Source organism: Prinia subflava, chromosome Z (genome assembly GCF_021018805.1).
Source record: "Prinia subflava isolate CZ2003 ecotype Zambia chromosome Z, Cam_Psub_1.2, whole genome shotgun sequence".
NCBI classification, from domain to species: Eukaryota; Metazoa; Chordata; class Aves; order Passeriformes; family Cisticolidae; genus Prinia; species Prinia subflava.
Window position 1 is genome coordinate 49,217,829 of NC_086283.1, and position 21,190 is coordinate 49,239,018.

A 21,190-nucleotide genomic window follows, 5' to 3' on the forward strand; every position below is an offset into this window, starting at 1 on the left:
GACAAGTCATTTGACAGTCCTTAATATTGTAGTAGTAACTTTCCAGTATTTTGTGACTTGTTTTCTCTTTGTTTAGCTTATAGATTTGCATTCTGATGGGACCTTGTCCACATTGCAAAAAATTATGAGTCATACATTTTGATGCACTTTCTTGATGCAAAATCTTAAACCTACCTGTTTCACCAGGAAACAAGTGTGTACCTTATGGGGACCATGATCAGAGCACACACCCAGGCCTTACAGATCAATCTGTCCTGAGGACACAACATTATTTTGATTTTGCAAACTTGTCTTCTGTAGCTAGCTTCAGTAAAATTCTCTTTTGAATCAGATTAATATTATTAATAATTAACGAAATCCATGCTCATACCCTTTTAGTCTTTCAGTTTGCCAATAGCTTTCGGATTCTCATGCACTTTTCCTCTGACAAGCAGAATACATTCCTTTTTTTTTTTGTTAAGCCAGGACTACAATGCTCCAGATGAATGCAGCAAATTATTTCCTCCATCATTAGTAAACCTTTTAGTTCTGTAATGAACCTGGCAGAAAAGAGTGGGCTAAATACTAAACAGCTATCTAACTTGTAATCAATCTCTGGGACACATAAATGCACTCTTCTAGGTTCCTACGCTGCACTTTTCTACTTTACCAGTAAGCTGTGATCTGAAAAGTAGTGATAAAAACACCTGAAATGTCCCTACCTGAATTTGCCTACCTGAAATATCTCAGAGGAAGTATCTACCACCTAGGCCCTTTTTTAGTAATATGGCAAAGAAACTACCACAATTATGGAGATAATTTTCTGTGACATAGGTCTGGGAGTGTCAGGAGACAAAGTCCTTGCATTGTTAAACAGAACGAATGGATGTTTGCAAGAAAAATAATTATGGGTGAAAGAAAATCAGAAAAGATGAGTAATTGCATGTAGATGAACAGAATGGTGTGGAAAAGCATGGAAAGAGGATAGTGAGTATGGGATGGACATACAGGTAGAGACACAGGACAAAGCAGAAGATAAAAATATGAAATAAGAACAAGAAAACTCCAGGACTTGGGAGCAGAACAGAAAGTCCTTCCATGTGCTGTGCAGACTTTTGGTCTTCAAATATTTTCTTGTATTTTTTTTCAATTAATTACTTTCCTTCAAAAAGAAAATATTTTAAATTCTTAATATATAAAGTACACACTATCCTAATCTCAAATTTATGATAAAAGTAATAAAAAGATGGAATTTAAAAATATATTATGACTTAACAAAATGTTTATAAAGTTTGTCTTTAAAGAAAAAGATTAAGGTTAAACCTTCTTATACATCTTTCATTCAAAATTATATAGGCATGCCCATGCTTCACTGGTTGGGTTTTAAGGCTCCCCATCTAGCTTCAAATTCTTTGGAAGTAAAATTTTACTACTTTTATTCAACAAAATCCTTTCAATAACTAATCATCAAAGGTATTTCCCATTCTAAAGTACCTATTTATTTCATTATTGCCACGACTGAGAGACGGCAAAAAGAAATCACTCTATTGTTATCACAGATCAGGTTACATACTTTTGCAGCCTCAAGCAGTCACATCCTTAAGCAGAAATTTCCTACTAGTTATACAACCAGCCTACTGTTTGCGTTACTTGGCAGCCTTGCAAAACCACACAGTTTTAAAAAACTTGATAGCTGCATATGCTGTACTTTTCTAGTTCTTCTTTTCATATCTGTGGTTGCTTATCCCATGGTCTGTACCCGACCAAGGCTGGAATATCTCGATCCATACGCTCAGCTGTGCTCTCGGTTTCATCTCCCATCTGTTCTCCCATACATTCACTTTAAGTGTTATATTTCTTTTGAACTCACTTAAAACCTTGATTTGTCATCATTCTCTCTGGGAAAGCAACTACATATAGGCTGCATGACTTCTACCCACACCCTAGTACTTCTTTATTTGCAAATACACTGAGAGGAAAAAAAAAAAAAAAAAAAAAAAAAAAAAAAAAAAAAAAAAAAAAAAAAAAGAGAGAGAGATATCTTTAGCAAGAAAAAACTCCAGAACTATTCATTAATTCATTATGCACATAAAATATTTTATGTATCTTCCCCACTTAAGGATAGATTTTATGTCCATCACAGCACCTTGAGGCTACAATTATTCACGTTCCTTTTCAAAAAGCACAGTGAGATTCTGTGAGAACTCTAATGCTCAAATGGTTCATGAATTCTTTAGAAAAGCCACTATTTGTTCTTTAGGACCACCTTGCAATGTAAATTATCTACATAAATCTTGATAGAAATTCATTCTGAGGCACTTCTGTTCTCAAATGTTGATACACATTCTCAGGTAACTAGAGAGTGGGATACAAAAATTGTTACAACTTTGCCCGGGGACCTAGTTGAGCCACCAACCCTGGAAGGATTTGGAAGACAAGTATATGTGGCACTTGTGGTTTAGTTATGTGGTTCAGTAATGGCACTGCTGGGTTCACAGTTGGACAGATAATCTTTAGGATTTTTTCCAACCTCAATGATTCTGTGATTCTATATACAGAGTAGCCCACAACACTTTGCAATGAAGCACTAAAAATTCTCTGGGTTTAAAAAGCAAAAGTAGTTGCCAGTACATGTTTAGTAAGACACAGCCTTGGATATAGAGCAGACACACACTGAGAGAAAAACATGACAAGATGACTAATGTCATAATTATCTTTTATGAAAACCACTACAGGAAGGCTCCTGTGATCTAGGATTTAATTTTAAGGTAAAGATAGTATCCATTGTTTCACATGCATGTATACATGTGCATGTTTGTATAAACAAAGAGTATATATTCTAATGTTTATGTGTATACAGGTATGTGTAGGTATATAGCTCCCCGAACCTGATTTTCCAGAATTGGAACATTGCTATACAAAGCAAGTTTACTAGTGACTGCTTAGCCTCACACTATCATTCATGTTTGGTCACTTCTGATGACTTGGAAACAAATGTGGAGGTGTATGTATTCTCATGCATTTGTATAAATCTCTTAGTAGAATTTATTTAATCTATACAGCTTTGGTAGAGATTTCCACCAGTTTGATCAAGTATAACAAATAGAATTGTAAGAGTTGGCAAGAGCTGTGTATGGCTAAGTTAGGATTCTTGTGGCCCAGGACTCAGCTATGGGCAAGTTTAATATTAGAGCTCTGATAGTGCCACAACAATGTCTTCACTTTAGCATAAACACTAGCAGAAATATTTTGGAAAATATGAACTACTTCACAAACTGTTACTATAATGCACAGTGGGATTTAGATTAATCTAAAACATTTCACTCAATTAATAGCTTCTATTTAATTTTCATCCCTTACACACATCGTTTAATACAGTACCATCTGCTCTCAGACCTGGTTTTAGTTTGACATCTTTCACAGTTAATTTGCCTCTTCATTTTATCTTAGAATGTGCATCTATTCAGCATATAAGTGTGTTTGTTTTGTGGAACCATTGCAAATCTCAGGTACTTCGACTTATTCAACTGATAAAGAGAAGTTTGATACTCCAATTACAGTTATCTCTCTAAAAATATGTTTGTGATATGAAAAGAACAATTCCCTAAAAGCTACAAAAAGGGAACACTCCACAGGAATGGACACATACTGAAGTGGAAAGCTACCTTCAGCAAAAACAAACATAAGGCAGTGATTATTGTGTACTAAATATACTCCCTGGGTTTTTTTTTCCTGTATCTTACATTTTGTCATTGGCCTTTTATTCTGGTGAAAATACTTCAAATTTTTGTCCTTGTAGAAGTTCTCATTTGGTTCTGGGGAGCAAGAAAAATAAGCAGCTCATAAAGTATTTTTTCCACTCTTTTAAAGACTATGCCCTTGATTCTGTCTTTGATTTGTTTCCTAGTTTTAAGATTTTTTTTTAAAAAAATCTTTCCAAATGAAAACAATAGCATATTCTTAGCAAATCTGTGATTATTCGCAGAAAGTAACAAAAGTTTGAACAGAAAACTACCATGTGTGTATTTTTTTATGCAGTAAGACCAGCTTTTGTTGCTAAAAGTCTTATTTTCCTTGGATTACACCACCAGCTTGTGAACAAGAATTCCCTGTTGGTTATAATATCGATAGGAAGACAGAGTCCCCAGTGGAAGATTATAAAAATTGTTTGATTATATGTTGATAACACCAGGTGTTAAATATGGCTAAATGTTTCAGTTTCAGCAATTTTTAATTTGTAAAAATAATAAAGCAAAACCATATTTTAATTCTTATTGCTTTTGTGGCTGGTCAAGAATACGTTACAAAAATAAAAGGGAAAATACCTTAAAAGGAAAATGAACATGTACATTAAATTTGATATCTTAGTACCTTTGTGTTCTAAAAGAAAGGAAATCGGGTTTTGAAAAGGGCATTTTGACAGTGACTCTCCCCTCACCCCCATCCCATCCCAAGCCCTTCCAATAAGCAGGGCTTATTGCTCTGCTTTGGAAAGTAGTACACATTCATGCTTTAGCTCCAGATCCAAGCACTAGTGAAGTCACGTGTGAGCTTAGAAGAACAGGACTTGGTCTTACCTGATGGACTCAGTCTCAGAGGTCTTTACTAACTTACAGGATTCTGTGATTCCACGGTAACATTTAAATTGGCCAATTTTACCTGATGCAGCTTTTAATTTGTATTTTGAGGCATTTTTTGTTTTTGATATATGTACCCCTAAGTATTTTTGCTTGATGACTAAAGCATATTTGCAAGAGGCTGGTTATTTTGGGCTACTTTTCTTCTTTTCTTTCTTACTTCACACCAATATTACATCTTCATAGTTAGAGACACCATGGCTAAAGCATCTCTATAAAGAGGTACAGCAAGATTTATTCAAGAATCACAGTGAGGGACACCTCTCAGTTCAAAGCTGATGACTGTTCATTGAGGCTAAAAATTCAGAGGCAGCCAGATAGTGGTTGGTTGCATCACTCTTGCATGCAGCTGGCTGCAGAAGTTGGTGAACCACAACAAAATTAAGCCGACAGGTCACAGATGTTAAGCTGGACTGCTGTTCATAAGCGCTGACAAAAAGAAAATACACTGAAGAAAAACGGCTATTGAAACGTACTTTATTACACAGTAATTTGTAATACAGGAAAGGTGTCTGTTTTAAACATACATAAACTTACAGTAAATAAAGTGATCAGTTGTTTTAAGGAGGAACAAGCTGCTCTAAATCCAGTTTTACTTGTAAACAGTATAAAATTTTTAAAAACTTTTCACAATTTAGAACCTTTTTTATAGAATATACAGACTTTTACTGAAAGATGAACACACAATAGGCACAATTTCTTCCTCATACTAGTATGAAAATATATTTTACATACTTCCTTTTACATTCAATGGGAAACCTCCAACACTTGGTTTTATTTGTTACTCGGCCACTTAATGATCAATTTCCTATTAGTCCAGCTATCTGAAGCCACAACTCAAGGAGCAGAATTGCAAAGGACTTCTTTGTGCAAACTCAGTAACACTATATATTGAGTCAGATTTTCTTTTACAAGAAGTTTTATCAAAATAAGAGCTAGTTAAAAAAATTAATAATGGCAAATATTGACATTACTAGTCCTAAGGATACCAATAAGAAAGGATTAAGCCTGACAGCAATACAGAGGAAGATAAATAATAAAATAACTGAAGAGCCTCTCTAATCCATAAGTAGCCCAGACAGGGTTAGATAGAATTACACGCTATATCAAGTCTGGCAGAGGTAGTGGTGAAGGCCATTGGAACTGTACATGAGATATTGGTCCATTCTTATAACTATCTAACACAGCTAGAAACATCTTGAAAATATGTTTCTTTATAATATAACGAAGTACCATTACTACATGAATATATTTCTTCTCCCTTTGGTTTATGAACTGGGGAATGTTTACTGCAGTATTTCTACCTAAAATGCTACCCCTACCATTGCTGTATAGCAGTGGATAGGGGCAAAAATAGAAAACCTCTTTAAAAGGATTGCCTGCACTAGCACAGAACCTATTACTTTACTTGGAGATCTGCATGTATGCACAGCTAAATGATGTTCCTTGAAGGAGTGGCCTACAGATATTATCCTTAACTACATTTTTGCATCTTATGCAAATTTGTAACTGTGGATTTTTTTCCTAACAAAGGATTTTATAGTCAATTCAAAAGTAGTTACACAGAAAAATGCTTGAGCCATGTAAGGCCATAACAGAACTTAGAAGCTGCAGTGGTTTGTTAAGCCACTAATATAGGCTGAACAGGCACAAAGTGGTTATAAAAAGTTATGTGATCAAAACATTTTTGGAGCGTGTAACAGAAATTATTGCCTCAGAAATGTGTAATAAATTACAATTAAAAAGGTCAAAAATACAGGATAAAATAATGTTTCCATGTCAACTGAATAAAAATAATTTATTTACAGATCACGAGGAAAAACATAGAAGACCTTTCCATTTCAAATAAATACATGTAGTAAGGGAACATTTCCACTAACTAAAAAAATAAATTTGTGCGATTAAATGAATAGTTCTTATGTACTAAACAAAACAATAAAAATATTCAAAGAACAATAGTGCAACCATGTCAAAGCATAAAGCTGATGTTTGCCATTTTACCTTTTAGATTGAAGACAAGGTAACCTTTTAAAGTGAAACAACAAAAAAAGTTATGCATTATTTCCATGTAAAAATACATGCTTTAATGTCTAGATTTAAGTGTTTCTCCAAGTTCTTTGCTTTAACATGAATTCAACATGGTATTATGTTAGCATTCAAGACATGATGGAGCTGACCATCATGGGATTTCTAAAATGAGTTCCAACTGAGCTACAGCTATATCCCCATTTAATAGTGCTTTTTCAGTCATCTAGACGTTGATCATAAATTTACTCCAACGTAAAATTTTATTAACAGCTAACAACCTTCAATGCTGAATCTTATTTAGAAAACAACACTGTTTCAAATTAAAGTTGCTTTACCTGACACAAGAAACCCTATAGAACTTAATAAATGGATTCAGGCTACATAATTTGGCTAAAAAACATTTAGTTATTAAGATAAATGAAAAACAAAAGTACCCAAACCATCAGCGGCCGGCAGAGAGGGAAAAATATGTGAAAGCAGGTCCCTGAATTCACATACCTTCAACCAGTCTCTCTACAAACATGGATATTCACATGGCACCCTCTGCATGGTAAAAATACTAGATACAAAAACAATTACTACACATGCACACAGGCCACTAATTCTGGGATAGGGAACCCAGAGATACTTTGCAAGAGATACTCCTGATGTTGTTAAACTGGTGGAGACAACACCGCGGGAAATCTACAGATACTGAAAGAGAAGGCACCAAGACTGTAGTCAAATTCTTCTTAGTTGCAGGAGACGATATAATGCAGGAAAACTGTTATAAATTTGTAGTCACTTGGGGAACTGAAGTTGGACATGAAGAAAAATGTTTATCCAGAAAAGGAGGACGAGTATGAGAACAGGTTGCCCAGAATGGTGGTAGTACCTCTGTGTTGGGGCATTTTCACAGGCTGGCTACCCAAACCCACAGATATCCAAATCTAGGGCTGGCAAAAGTCCATCTCTGCTTGGGTCCTTGGAAGGCTGGGCAAAACCACTTCCAGAAATCCTAACTTGCAAATCACCATATGTGATTCTCTGTATACAGCCAAAACACTTTGCTCACACAGGTGTGTCAATAATGTTTAAGCAAACATTGCACCTCATTTACTGCAGGCCAAGACCACAGAGCTCAGGACACACACACAGAACACTGATCCCCAGTCCAGGCTCTCCAAGTTAACATTGAAGGAGAAACATTTTGGAATGTAAGCAAGAGCTTATAACCATGATTTTATCCTTAGAAAATGCAAATGCCTACATGTTGAAAGCTCACACTTCACAAACTAAGCACTGTATCATCCTCCTCTCCTTTCCCTACTACAAACACATCCCAAATTAATTTTACTTCCATTTCACTCATATCAACAGAGGGAAGAGTTCACACAAAGCACACAGAAGAGGTCTTCTTCATCAATGCTGTCAGCTAAATTTGGCTTTTCTCCTCAAAGAAGCTAACTGAAACTGCACTTTTTTTTCCTTTTAATAATATTGGGTTAACAGCAAACAATATGTATGTGATTAGGCATATTCCTGATGCACCTAAGTGTCCTGCATTCTCTGCTACCTGCTTTAGATAAGTCTCAGAACTACACTGAGGCCTCCTGTACTGCTGTGTGGGAAGATGCCACAACCTTGAAATCTCCTGCATGGCATTAGGTAGCATGTGAAGATTCTCCCAGTACTTCAAAAAACACTCATCAAACATGTTTTGTCTTCTAGGGCTGAACTATTATACAGTGAAATAAAATGTCTGGCATTAGATTTCTCTCTCTCGTTAAAAAGTTTTCTGCTAATTACGCAAGGATTAGCTGCTCTGATTACAGGTTTGAAAGGATGCCTAAAAAACAATACTTTTCCTAGCTGAAACCTTTTATATTTTTTGTAAATTATGAACCATCCTGCTTTTCAGACCCCCACATTTTTTACAAGAGATAACACAGTACAGGCCATACAGTGTTCACACATGGTGGTGATAAAGTGCAGCAAACAGCTGCTAGTCATATGGGTTTTCCATCAGCTGATAAAACTTTATCCAAGTTTGATTTACTGAACCAGGCTTCAGTCTGGAGATGTTCTATCGATGGAAACAGAGGAGACAACAGTTTGCTCACTCTCTGATCAGTGGAAGTTAAGAATAACTGGTTTTGACCCCTAACTCTAAATGCCCACAGTTTTTTACTACACTATGGAACTCTCGGGAACTGTTTTATGCAATAATAGCTCAGTGTTTAGAGATGCTGACACCCAAAGCTACCACTCCTGGTAAGTTTCACAGAACTTTTCTAAAATCAGGCAAAGCAACTCTCATTAAGGTGACTTCTGTTCACTCCAGGGTTCTCTTTTAATGAAAAATTTACACAAATGCTTGTGCATGTGCAGAAATTCTTCCACCTGATGATTTAAAACTTATTAAAAATGCATTAAAAATAGCTATTAAATCAGACTCCTACATACTATTATAATCCTTCAATTACTGACTGAGTAGAAGATATTTGAAAAAATAAGGGAAAAAGTACAACTCATATCACTTTGTAGTAACAACTATCTACTTTAAACAGGCAGATAGATATTGGATCATAACTCATTTCAGCAGTCTTACATATCACAGGTGTTACATTCTCTCTAGATTTTTGAACTGTAATAGTCCAGACAAACGTATCTTTCACGTCTGAGCTGTGTAGGATCGGATGTAAAGCCTACTTCTCAGTTCTTAGTCAAACCTAACACTCAAAATGAAACACATTCTAAATTGCCAACTTTTGAGGAACTACAACAGGATACCATGCACCAGCCACTGTCTTTACCTAACAAAGACCATTCTGGTTCCCCTAAACTTAGGCATTACTTGGACCTAGGCAACCCTTAATCGTTTGGAGTTTTCTTAAGAAATGTTTAATCAACATACAGTTAAGGCTGTCAAAAAGTGTATAAGCAGACATGATCAAAAAGAGTAAACTAACCGAAACTGTAATTTTTTCTTTATCTGTGAGTGATGTTGGATATTACTAAGTTCTGTACGTAAGAAATAGTGATGCCATAAAGAAATATGCAGGTAGAGACAATAATATATATTACAATATTGTACGCAGTAACTACTGTAGCATTGATTCTGACATCATTGGACTGAATTGTATTATTTAAGAAAAGTGAAACCAGAGTCTATGGGGTGAAGCAATTTCTTAAATTTGAATGAGTAGAAAATAGAGTCTGGATTTTGAACATTACGTGTAGCTTCTAAATATACAAATGTATAAATCCATAATAAAAAGAAAGCAGTACTGAAATATTTCAGTTTGGTTGTTGGCTTGGTTTTTATAAATATACAAGTTATTTAATTAAGGAAGATTATTTGTCATTTAAACATTGCAACAATTTTTTGTGAGTGCCAACTTTTTGACAGGTGTGGCAGCCAGGCTGGTTACTGATCTTGTATCATCTCGGTTATCACTTCGTTTTCGCACCTCACTGTAAAAATAACAAAACAAACAAACAAAAAGGTGCTCAATTAACATATTTCTTTCTATTCATGTTCACGCTTCTATTTTTTCCCACTATATATTGCAGAGTTCATCATCATCCATTGTCTGGCTAATACAATGTAAATTAGCACAGAAACAATGTGTTTCAAGTTTCAAATCTGGGGGACATATTGATGTTTCTATGCAATTCATAGTGATAAAAAATATATTTTTTAATATCTAATAACTCCCCCATGCTCTGATTTATCTTTTTTTTTTTTTTGAGAAGTATTTCTTATTTGCTTCTGTATTTTACCATAGAAAAAGCGTATGTTCATAGCTCTAAGTAACAAAATCAAGTAACTTCAGTTTCAAGTATAAATTTACTTTCATAGAAAAAATGCATGCCATTGGATTTTTTTTGGAAATGCAGACTTAAAAGCTGTGCAGATATGACAGATTACGGATTACAGACCAGTAGCCTTTCAAAATTATACTTCAACCAAAAATGGTTTTAAAAGGTAGTAGAATTGCAATATTTGGCTCACATACTATGATAGAAATACCAGGGAGCTAAATGAACATAAACAGAATTTCTATCCTGTAAATAATTTAGAGAAGGGAACATCAAAGAAAATATGAGTAATTAGAATGGTCAGTAATAAAACTGCATAGCTATTAGTATGTGTGAAAAAATTAAAAAATAATTACACATTGAATTATTACATTTTGAAATTAATTATGAAAGAGTTAAGAAAATGAATCCATGTACAATTAAAATTACAATTCATTCAGCAATGGGTCTTAAAATTGTGGGCTCTGTGACTATGTCCGGGTTTAAATTTTAATTATTGAGCGAGCTTTGTAACATTTTCAAGCAAAAATGTTACTTCATTAAACTGAGAATATATCCCATCTTGCCCTTATCTATAATGACTTTACAGAGGATTCTTTTAAAATTTTTTTAACGTTGGAACAATTTTAAAACTATGTGTGTATCTTTCTATGTATATTCACAGACAATGTCCTTTTTATAAAATCGGTTCAGATGGGTTTAGGTGAAAATACAAACACAGTTACTTACCGAGCAAGATGAAGAACTGCTTCTACAATATTAGATCCATCTTTAGCACTTGTTTCACAGAAGAGCGCATTGTAAGTCTGTGAGGAAAAATGGTAAAACTAACTGATCTGAGAGAATGGGTACATTTAATTACAAATCGTTTCTTGAAAAACACAAAGAATGACAGTACATTTAAATGAACAGGATTTCTTCTAGTGCTTTTCACTGTCCAAGACATTCTCCTTAGTACTGTGAAATAAAACAGTAATGGTTTTTTAATTATTTCTGGTTTACAATCAATATATTCTGAATTAATGAACTGAATAAAAGCCATATAAGCTTAACGCCCAACTCAATCTTCTTGTGCACAAGACTGCAAAATAGTAAGAAAGTTGCCAGGATAGGTTACTTAATCTAACTTGCTAGCTACTACAACTACAGCATCTGGTTATTGTAGGTTAATCAAAAAACATCATTCCTTGTAAGTAACAGACATGGTATCTGCCCCAGCGTGATCAATCAGTTGTGCAAGCACTCAGCCATTTAAAGACCCTTAATACTTTTCCTTTTAGTCTATGAAATAGAGGATTTGTGCATCTCTTTTACCACATGCATAAAAACCTTGTCCACAGTTCTATTTATACCAGAGAATTCCTTTTTTCTTTCTGCACATGTGGCAGGAATACAAGAGAGTCTCTTGAAGATGAAAATACTCCACACAAAATCTGGACAGACACAAACCAGTCAACAGTGTGCCTCATATTTGAACTGTCAACTTCTATTCGACAGCAAAAAAACTCAGTCTCCTGTCCATCCACGTTTTTTATGAAAAGGACTGAGAAGTCTTTCACGGCCAATAATGAAGTTCAGCTCAGCAGACACTGAGATGTGATTTAACCCAGCAAACACCATCAAAAGACAATAGTTTAATGCAAAGTATCCATGGATCCTCATTACCTGACTTGGACACATAAGCAGAAAATTACTTTTGTTTATTAGTTTCTCACATGGTTTTCAGATTAAAATTCCTAAGACCATTTTATACTAATGAGGTGCACTTGGACCTTACCATAGCCAGCTTTTCTCCATAGTTTATAGGCACACACTTTTGCCCTTGCTCTGTAACATCTTGACGGAGATCTGCCTTGTTTCCCACCATCATAATTGGAATATTCTCGTGAGTTGCATCCTGTAAAGAAAATTTTATTTCCCTTATTGCTAGACCACTCAGAATACAAAAGAAATGGCTAACATCATGTCATACCAATTTGCTTTCCAGAAGTCTTGCACATTAGCAGAAAAAAATTGACGAATTATGAAAGCTTTGCTGAGAACTTTTTATAAACCACTCAGAATGTAAGCAGTGATGTTAACTATCAACCTGAAAAGATGTACTTCCATTCCCATAAGCACTGTTTCCAAAAAAGGAATTTAATGTGTTAAATTAATCTAAAGGAATGGATTACTACATCCAAATGCTGTAATGACAAAATTACTAAGGGAAAAGTAACCAACTCCTGTACCATGACTAAAAGAAAATGCTGTCACAGAAGACGAACTAAGTATTTTGCTTGTCATTTTTCCTCCTATTCAGCATCCGCAGCAGAACAGAAAAACTCTTTTGCACTAAATGCAAATTCATATTCAAATAAAAAACCAAGTACAAGTAGAAAGAAATACTGAAAATTTCACTTGAGCTATAGCTAATTTACAGACTTTAATATATTGGTTTAAAATGCAAAGACTCCAAGGAATATTCAAGCCATCCACAAGAAGGTATCTGAAATGTGCTGCCACATTTATTTCAAAAGAAAGTGAACAGGAAGAGTGTTATCAACATCCCTTAACACAAAAAGATGTATCAGATTGAATTCTAACTGAGTATGTCAGGATATATTTAGGACTTCCATGTAAATTTTATTTCTATGACAGACTCCAGTCTGAATAATTACAATTTACATCTAATATAATTTTATAAATAATAAGGCTAACAATGCAGTGAAACACAGCTTCTAAGCTGTATATATGTAAGGGTCTTACCTCAATCATATCCACCCATTCTCTCACATTAATAAAGCTTTTTTCACATGTTACATCGTATAGTAATAAGACACCATCTGCTCTTCTGAAGTATGATTTAGCAATACTTCGAAATCTTTCAGGAAAAAAGAAAACATTTGTATAAGGCCACATTATCAAATAATAGTTCAGTTTAACATCATTAAGAACACAGCATTATTTAATTTCACTACTGAGAACAATTCTCTCCATATAATACAATGAATTCTTGAAAATTGCTGATGCAGGTCTACAAATGCTCCTTAAGGATCAACGGGATTCTGTCCTAAACAATAATCAATACTTTTGTATCAAAATCTACAGTGTATCTATTACATATAATCTAGTCTCAAATTGTGCCAGAGGAGTTTTAGATTAGACAATAGGAAAAATTTCTTCTCTGAAAGGGTAGTCAGGCATAGGAAGGAGTTGTCCAGGGATGTCCAGAATCCTCATTACTGGAACTGTTCAACAGGCATGTGTGGATGTGGCACTTGGAGACATTTTTAAGTGGTGAACACAGCAGTACTAGGTTAACAGCTGGACCCCATGAGCTTCGAGGTCTTTTACAACCTTAATGGTTCTATGATTCCATGATCCACCTACACATAACTTCCTAAATTGATTGGCTCACTTTACTTCCTTTAAAAAATTCAGAAGTTCGGTAGGATTATTCCAGGGCCTCATGATCAATTACAATCATCTTTGCCACCAACTTTATACAATCTACTCAACCAAGTACAGTAACTAGGTATTTCCACTGAGTATTAAAATGTTCCTCACAAATTTATTACATGAGAGAAAACTGATTGGATCTCTACCTACATACAGCCCAACACTAATCTTGGTCAATGAACATTGTAAACTGACTTCCATAGCACTAGATTAACCTCCTAATAAGCATTAAAAGCTGTCAGTAAGAAGTAATGGCTCTCAGGTAAAGAGGTCATAGAATTTTGAAGAAACTTTACACAATATTGAAGAATCTTGAATTTAAATTCAGCAATATGAAAAAGTATTTCTGGCAAAATTCCGAAGTCTTTGGAAAGAAGTTTTTATATACTAAATACAATGCAAATCAGGACCAGAATTTTCAAGGAAAGAATAGGAAATGGGAGGAAGGGAAGGGAATCTCTAAGAAAAAGTCTACTTAAAAATAGAGATGTATAAGAACAAAGAAAACTAAAGACTAAAAACAGAAGTGCATCTATTCCATTGCTCAGAATTGCCAAGGAGGGACACTCAGATTAAATTAATCTTGTGGTTAACCTCAACTATTTCTCTCTATGGTGAGAAAGGATTACCTCAAGCATCACCAACGCTAACACAAAAACATTTCACCTGTCATGAAGTCTCAGCAGAGAAAAACTGCATCTGTTTACAGATATGTACATATGGACCATACAATTAACATTTTTTTTCAGCTAGATGAAAAAGGCAAATGACTTTTCCAGACAAAAGAATTCAAATGATTAGGTAAGTGCAGAGGATCACTAACCTCTCCTGCCCAGCTGTGTCCCACAGCTGTAGCACTGTAGGTTCTCCATCCACTATTAGTCTTTTCATTTGAAAATCCACACCTGAAAAGAATCACATGTATAGTCTAAACAACCCATCAATAATCTTAGAGAGACCATAGAAAATTAAAAGATAAGGGCTATATACAACAGCTTTTCCAAAATGCATGTCTTTAGGTTATGAGATTATGAGTTCTGAGTTATGATTAACAGGTGATGAGATTTCAGTCAGTCATGCACATACTTCTGAACTGCAATTATCCCCTAAATGTATTTGTCTTTTTCCAGAAGTATTGATTCAAATTGCATTCTGAACAACAAACAAGATCTCTTGCTGCTTTATTTGGCTAAACAGTTTTATCAAAGAAGTGAAAATGTTTTACAAAAAACTTGATTTCAAATACCAAGGAAGAAAAAGATAAAAGATGGTTGTTTTTTTTTTTTTCAGAACAAAACTCCTGACAAGAGGCAATAAAACACACATATAAGTATGATTTGATTGGGAGACAAAATTCAGTCTTTGGAATCATTAAGACTTAAGTTTGTTAGCTGACAACTCTTCTAATATATACAAGAAGTCAGTTAGAAATCCTTCTAGCTGTATTTAAACCAAAGTTTAAATAATACTTTGAAGAAATCGCAACCAAAAATTGTAGCAGACATCAAAGGATAGTACAAACTATGAAGAGGGAAGTGTTGAGAAAACAAGAAAGCAATTAAAAATGCAGAAAAGTTCATACACAAACTGAAAGTTCCTTACACTGACATTTCTTCTCTGGTGCTTTGTGTTATTCAGAAAGGTTTCGCAAAGAAAAACTAAATTAGATCAGTATCCTATTGTCCACTACAGACAGCTGTTATTACTGAGCTTTACTACTCAATTAGATCTCATAGCCTGTGGGAGAAAATGTGTGTGTATATCCAGGAAACCCTAGCAGAAAATCACAAAGCTTATTGTCCACTTCACTCCAAAATAACAATGAAATTCATTTCAATACTTTAAGAAGAACACCAACTATACCCAGAGTTGCACTGGTATTGCCTCGAAATTCATTCTTGCAAAGTCTCATAAGAAAACTGGATTTTCCCACTGCTGCATCTCCAGCAAGAACAATCTTGTAAGCCTTCTCTGAACTGGGGTATTTTGGAGTGAATTCAGTTGCATCTGACTGAAAATAAAAAGAATCCCTCTAAAATAACTCAGTTAAAAAAAACACTTCTGTATCATTCTTTTCCATTTTTCCCTTGGAGAACTGGTTACCTGAGGGGTGAGAGCAGATATGTATCTCCTCGTTGAAGCAACTGAGCTGCTTCGACTTACAGGTCGTGAGGGCTTCCAGTCCAAAACTGCAGTGCTGCTAGCAGGACTGTATGCTTCTTCATCCCTGATCTCTGGAACCTGGAAGTGTGAGTTAGTTCTCTGGTGAGAAAAGTATGCCTTTCTGGAAAGGCACAGTTAAGACTGACTAAAACATTTAAACAGTTTTGATTAAACAGAGATAAATGACCAGATACAGCTGTGCAATTCTAATCAAAATACTGTGATTATTCTGTTCTCATTCATTTTTGCTGTTTACTATAAATACATTTTGTCTGTTAATATTTTTATTGTTCAGCATCCATTCTTTCAGTACTCAAATATAGCAAATTAGCTTCTATATGAGAATTTCAGCTTAAAACATAGTCACAATGAACAATTGTGACAATACTTTATTTCGAAACTTATTTTGCAAACATCTTCCCCAAAGACATTACTCTCTATGCTATTACTACTCACGCTAAGTAGAGCACAGCTGTAATCAACATTACTCACAACAAAGTTTTCACAGAGATTAATGTCTACTAAATGCACAGCAAATTATTTACCTTAAAAAATATTCTACTGTGCTTGATATTATTCTTGCTATTTAGTCCTCAGTAATTCTTTCAATGTTACTAACAATAAAATGGACACAGTACCACCTTCTTGGAATTTTTAGTTCTTCCAGACTTAGCCTGTAAGTCAATATGTGCACTATCAGTATTCTATCTCATACTTTTTTCTCCACTGCCACAGCACAGTAAGAGGAAGTGAATGGAAAACTATTTTACTTCTATCTGGTTTTTTATCATTAGAAGATGAGCTCCTTTCCGCATACAGCTTAACCTTCAAAAATCAAATAAACTTCAAAAATGAAGTTCTTAGCTCAAAAATGTATCAAACATGTAAAAACAAAAAGTTAACTATTTATACATTCCCAAAAAAGTTTCCACTAAATAATTTAAATGCGCATGACCCATATAATTACTTTTAATTGGCCTGTGGACAAAGATCCACTTTATTTTAAAAACAGGAAGCTAATTTTGTCTCCAATCAAAGGGCTTCCTCAGAGAAGGAGTAAATCTGGCACTTACATCTGTATCGGAAGCATCACCACCAAAGCCTTCTTGCATACACTGTGACCTTTGAAAAATCCTTTGATGCCTATATTCCACTTCTGAATCATACTCATTTGAATCTCTCAGGGTAGACAAACCACTGTCAAAACAGCTCTCAGGTAGGCTGTCAACTTCACAGTTTATCCTTTGCATCGGATCACACAGGGCTAAAGAATCATAATCTTCATCGACACAAGATGAATGAGATGACCTAATAAGAAAATATTGGAGGGGGAAAAATAAATTTTTCCATATAATATATTTCATAATAATTAATTGCTCCTCCCAACAAAATCTGAACCCTTCTGGAACAGTCAATTCTTAGAAATGCTACTGTTAAGTCTAAGATATACATCGATCCATATCTTGCCTTTATAAAGAATTTCTGTTTCTCAATCATACGTCTTGGGAAGCTCAGATTAAAATATTTAATCTATGTTACTGATAATGACTTTCCAAGTCTCAATAATTATGACTATTTGTTAATTTAAAAAAGCCTACCTAAAAAAAGTCAGAAAGTGATGTACTATGAAGACATCAGAAAAAGAAAAATACATATGCTATTTTAGCCTATTTTGGCCTATTCTAAGGCATAAAACGACCTTGACATATTGTATCTCATTTAAATGAATGCATTTGCTCACAGAGGCACATATGCCAATTAGAAACAGCTATAAACGTAGAAGAGGGAGTAGCCAAGTTCAAGACTTCATCAGTAATGGTGGAAGAAGTCACTGAAAAATTTTCTTACAAATTGGTAGGCTATTTTACACAGAATTCCCTCTTTCCCCTTAACCTTCCTTCAAAAGACTTTTGTTTTTTTCATTCTGGATACTCCAATATATAAAAATATTTTAATGAATGCTGCAATGCCAGTATACCTTACAGGAACAAAAAAGGTTTTATTTATGTAAATAAAACCACAGAAAAGGAAGATTAATAGAGTGAATCTTAAAAAACCCCATCTTATAACAAAAGCTATAATGGCTACAATCATTATCATGCCCCTTCAGCAAGATAGGGACAGGCATCAACTAAACTGAGGCAATAAAGGTCTCCAAGTCCTAGCACAGAAGAGAGAGTCTGTCTTAGCCCTGTTGGGAATGGATGTGATGCACTGAACTGCTAAACCAGACAAAGTCAACACCAATCCCTGTAATAACAGCTTGCTCCCAGAGAGGCTCCCCTGTGATGGCACAACACAGGAGAGTATAGTGGGGAAAATCACCAAATTACAAAGTTGTTACCAAGTGTCATTCCTCGCTGCAACTGGCCAAATGGGGGTGACAGTGGCATCCTTGTCCCATGCAGTAACATTCAGAACCATCTAATTTACACCCCTTCAGGCTAACGAATAACCACATGAATGCATGTGATCTTTGCTGTAGGATGCCGAAACGTACATGGTCTTTGTCTTCATGCACCTACTAGCCTATTTCAAATCACTGAAATACTGAGGAAGAGTGCATGCAATAACAAAGTTAAGCTTGTCAGGCATTCCCTGAAATAAAGCCGTTTAGTAAGCAATTTCCAACTTCCCTGAACCATGCTGGGAAATTCCCAATGCTGGAAATTTCGTATATGCTTGAAGCAAGTTAGATCAAGATGAATCTTACAGATAAAAAAAAAAAAAATCCTATCTTTTAGAACAAATTGCTTAAAATACGTTAGTAGGCAAAGCAATGCCTCTTAAGGCTGATCTGATGCCAGGAGACAAACTACTGAAAACAAACAGGTTTTGGGACATTCACATCTCTTTCTGTCTTTTGATACTATCAAGTCACACATGTTAAAATTAAGCTTTATTCCTACCACATAAACTTTCTTCCAAAGTAGCTTTCCCACTTTTGTGGAAATGCAAGGATTGCACCATGTGGCAGGTACTAATAAATATTCACAGAGAACAACATAACTAAGCCTCCAGAGAGGTTTTAGTTACTCCCTCAGAAAATTACTGAATGCAACTTAGAGTGGATGCCTCTAAAAATTTGCAGAGGGTCCAACGTTAGGGAATTGGGTTTAAGTGCATTCCGAAAAAGGAAACAGCTTGTGACAACCAAAACTTTACAGGCAGCAAACAATCTCACATGGAGACAACAGAGGAAGAATGACACTACTGAATGAATGGGGTAAGTGTGAAGCAGAAGTCAATTTAATTCCTATCCAAGATACTTTCCTTTCTAACAAAATATAAAACACAAACTGCTAAGCCTCTATTAGAGATCTCTCTATGGTTTGGAATATGACTGAAATAAAAAGAAGACAAAATAATCTATCAATTGAATAAAGACACATTTTTGCTGATGGATCTGTTTAAGAAACCAAGTGTGACGGCATCACTGACAGCAGTACAGCACTCTGGGTTGCCTCTGTCTTCAGTGAGTTTCTGAATTGATGAGAGGAAGTTCTGATCAATGATCTGTATTTTGCATTTAGATAACTTACTATTTTTGTACTCTTATTTCATTAATATCTAAGTGCATTCACTACTCTCACATGTCAGTGTGAGGTGAGGTGGTTTATCCTTTTGAAGAATCAGGCTCACATTTGTAGTAATTATTACATGGGGAAAAAGGCACACAAGCTGAACACAAAACCAAAAATATTTTATTTCTCAAGTACTGAGTAAGGCTAACAAAGGCCCTCAGAAGAGCTTTGCAGTTTCTTGGAGACAAAGAGACTGAGAAACAAACTAGAATTTTAAAAGAGGCCAAGACCAGACAAAAGGCTGTCTGAACTCTCCATAAGTTTATGGCTTCAGCTGAAGAGGGCTATCCTGAGCTTTCTGAAGCAATTGAGAGGATTCCTATTGACTTCAGTGTATTTTGGATCATACGCTATGGTCACACATTACTTCTAAATCAGACAGAACTATTGTCTCTTACTTAACAGCAATCTGCTCTTCTAAAACAACTCATTTTCATATTTACAAAAGCAAGCCCAGCTTACCTGTCATACCGTGGGTTCAAAGGAGAATGTTCACCATTAAATTTAGGACTGCTTCTAGAAATGGTACTTCCTGGTGAGGTATTTGCTAACCGCTGCAACAGATACAAAACAAATGCATTATAACTTTGATGAACACAGAGGAAGTATCTAGATTTGCTGAGAAAAGCATGCATCATCAAAATTACAAACTGGATGTATTTAATATATGCTTCCTTATATTATATATATATATATATATATATATATTTAACTACTTACATTCAGTTAAACATCATAGTTTATATATTGCTGAAGGTTAGAAGGCCTATTACCTACAGCATTTAGGCTTCACCACTGCCTTTATACTGAACCCACTAAACATGTTCAACCACAAAAGACAATAGAACTTTGAAGAGGATGATTTCATTGACTACACCTGAAGACTCTGAAATGTTAAGCTTTGAAAAGTGGTATTTAGACCATGGCATGCTGACTACTAAAAAAAGGGGTATTGTCACTAGCTGGGCTAATTTCAGGAGAGCTACCTCCTAGTTCTTGAGAGCAGAGTGAAGGAAAGGTCTTGACTGTGACAAAGTATTTTGTACATTCTGCTGTGCCTCCATACATTTATTCACTGGAAACTGCTGCTTCTGTCTTGTCTGTAATATGCTCGTTTATATTTCCAGGCATGACAGTAGGAAACGGTATCCATTGTTGCATCTGTAGCAAATGTCTGGTAGCTTCTATCAGCAAAACGCCCTCATGTGTACTGGAAACAAACTGACCCCTATTTTCCTCCTTCCTGTCCAGTACTGTCTTTGTGGGTGCATTATTCTGGTTCCATCCTTCTAAAAAAGCTGTCTGCTTTATTCGTGATGCCCAATCATTGGTTTCAAGAGTTTTAACAGGTTTCACAGGACTGCAAAATGACAGCGTGGAGTAGCTTTTTTCCTTACTTTGAAGCCTTTCTTTCTCTAGTTTGAAGGATGTTGGGTGACATTTGTTATAAGAGACTCCAATGTATTCTGAGAGCCCAAAAGAGTCTGACTAAGGTCACTATCAGTAGTCCAGGCTATTTATTATCCCAGTGACTCACCCGGAAAAAAGTTCAAG

At 35.1% G+C, this 21,190-nt stretch overlaps 1 protein-coding gene across 3 annotated transcripts in view; it reads right to left on the reverse strand.

The window, feature by feature from the left end:
* Positions 1-5,077: 5,077 nt before the first annotated feature.
* The window catches only part of RASEF (RAS and EF-hand domain containing), a 35,353-nt gene continuing 19,240 nt past the window's right edge, over positions 5,078-21,190 (reverse strand). For 2 of the 3 annotated variants that reach the window (XM_063421844.1, XM_063421846.1), the window contains exons 9-17: positions 20,099-20,190; positions 17,126-17,360; positions 15,993-16,130; positions 15,753-15,921; positions 14,713-14,794; positions 13,197-13,311; positions 12,226-12,345; positions 11,178-11,254; positions 5,078-10,100 (exon numbers count right to left, since the gene is read on the reverse strand). In XM_063421844.1, coding sequence (XP_063277914.1) covers positions 9,992-10,100; positions 11,178-11,254; positions 12,226-12,345; positions 13,197-13,311; positions 14,713-14,794; positions 15,753-15,921; positions 15,993-16,130; positions 17,126-17,360; positions 20,099-20,190 — 1,137 coding nt within the window. In that variant the 3' untranslated portion in view covers positions 5,078-9,991. The remainder of the gene's footprint in view (positions 10,101-11,177; positions 11,255-12,225; positions 12,346-13,196; positions 13,312-14,712; positions 14,795-15,752; positions 15,922-15,992; positions 16,131-17,125; positions 17,361-20,098; positions 20,191-21,190) is intronic. The other variant, XM_063421845.1, reaches the window with a different exon arrangement.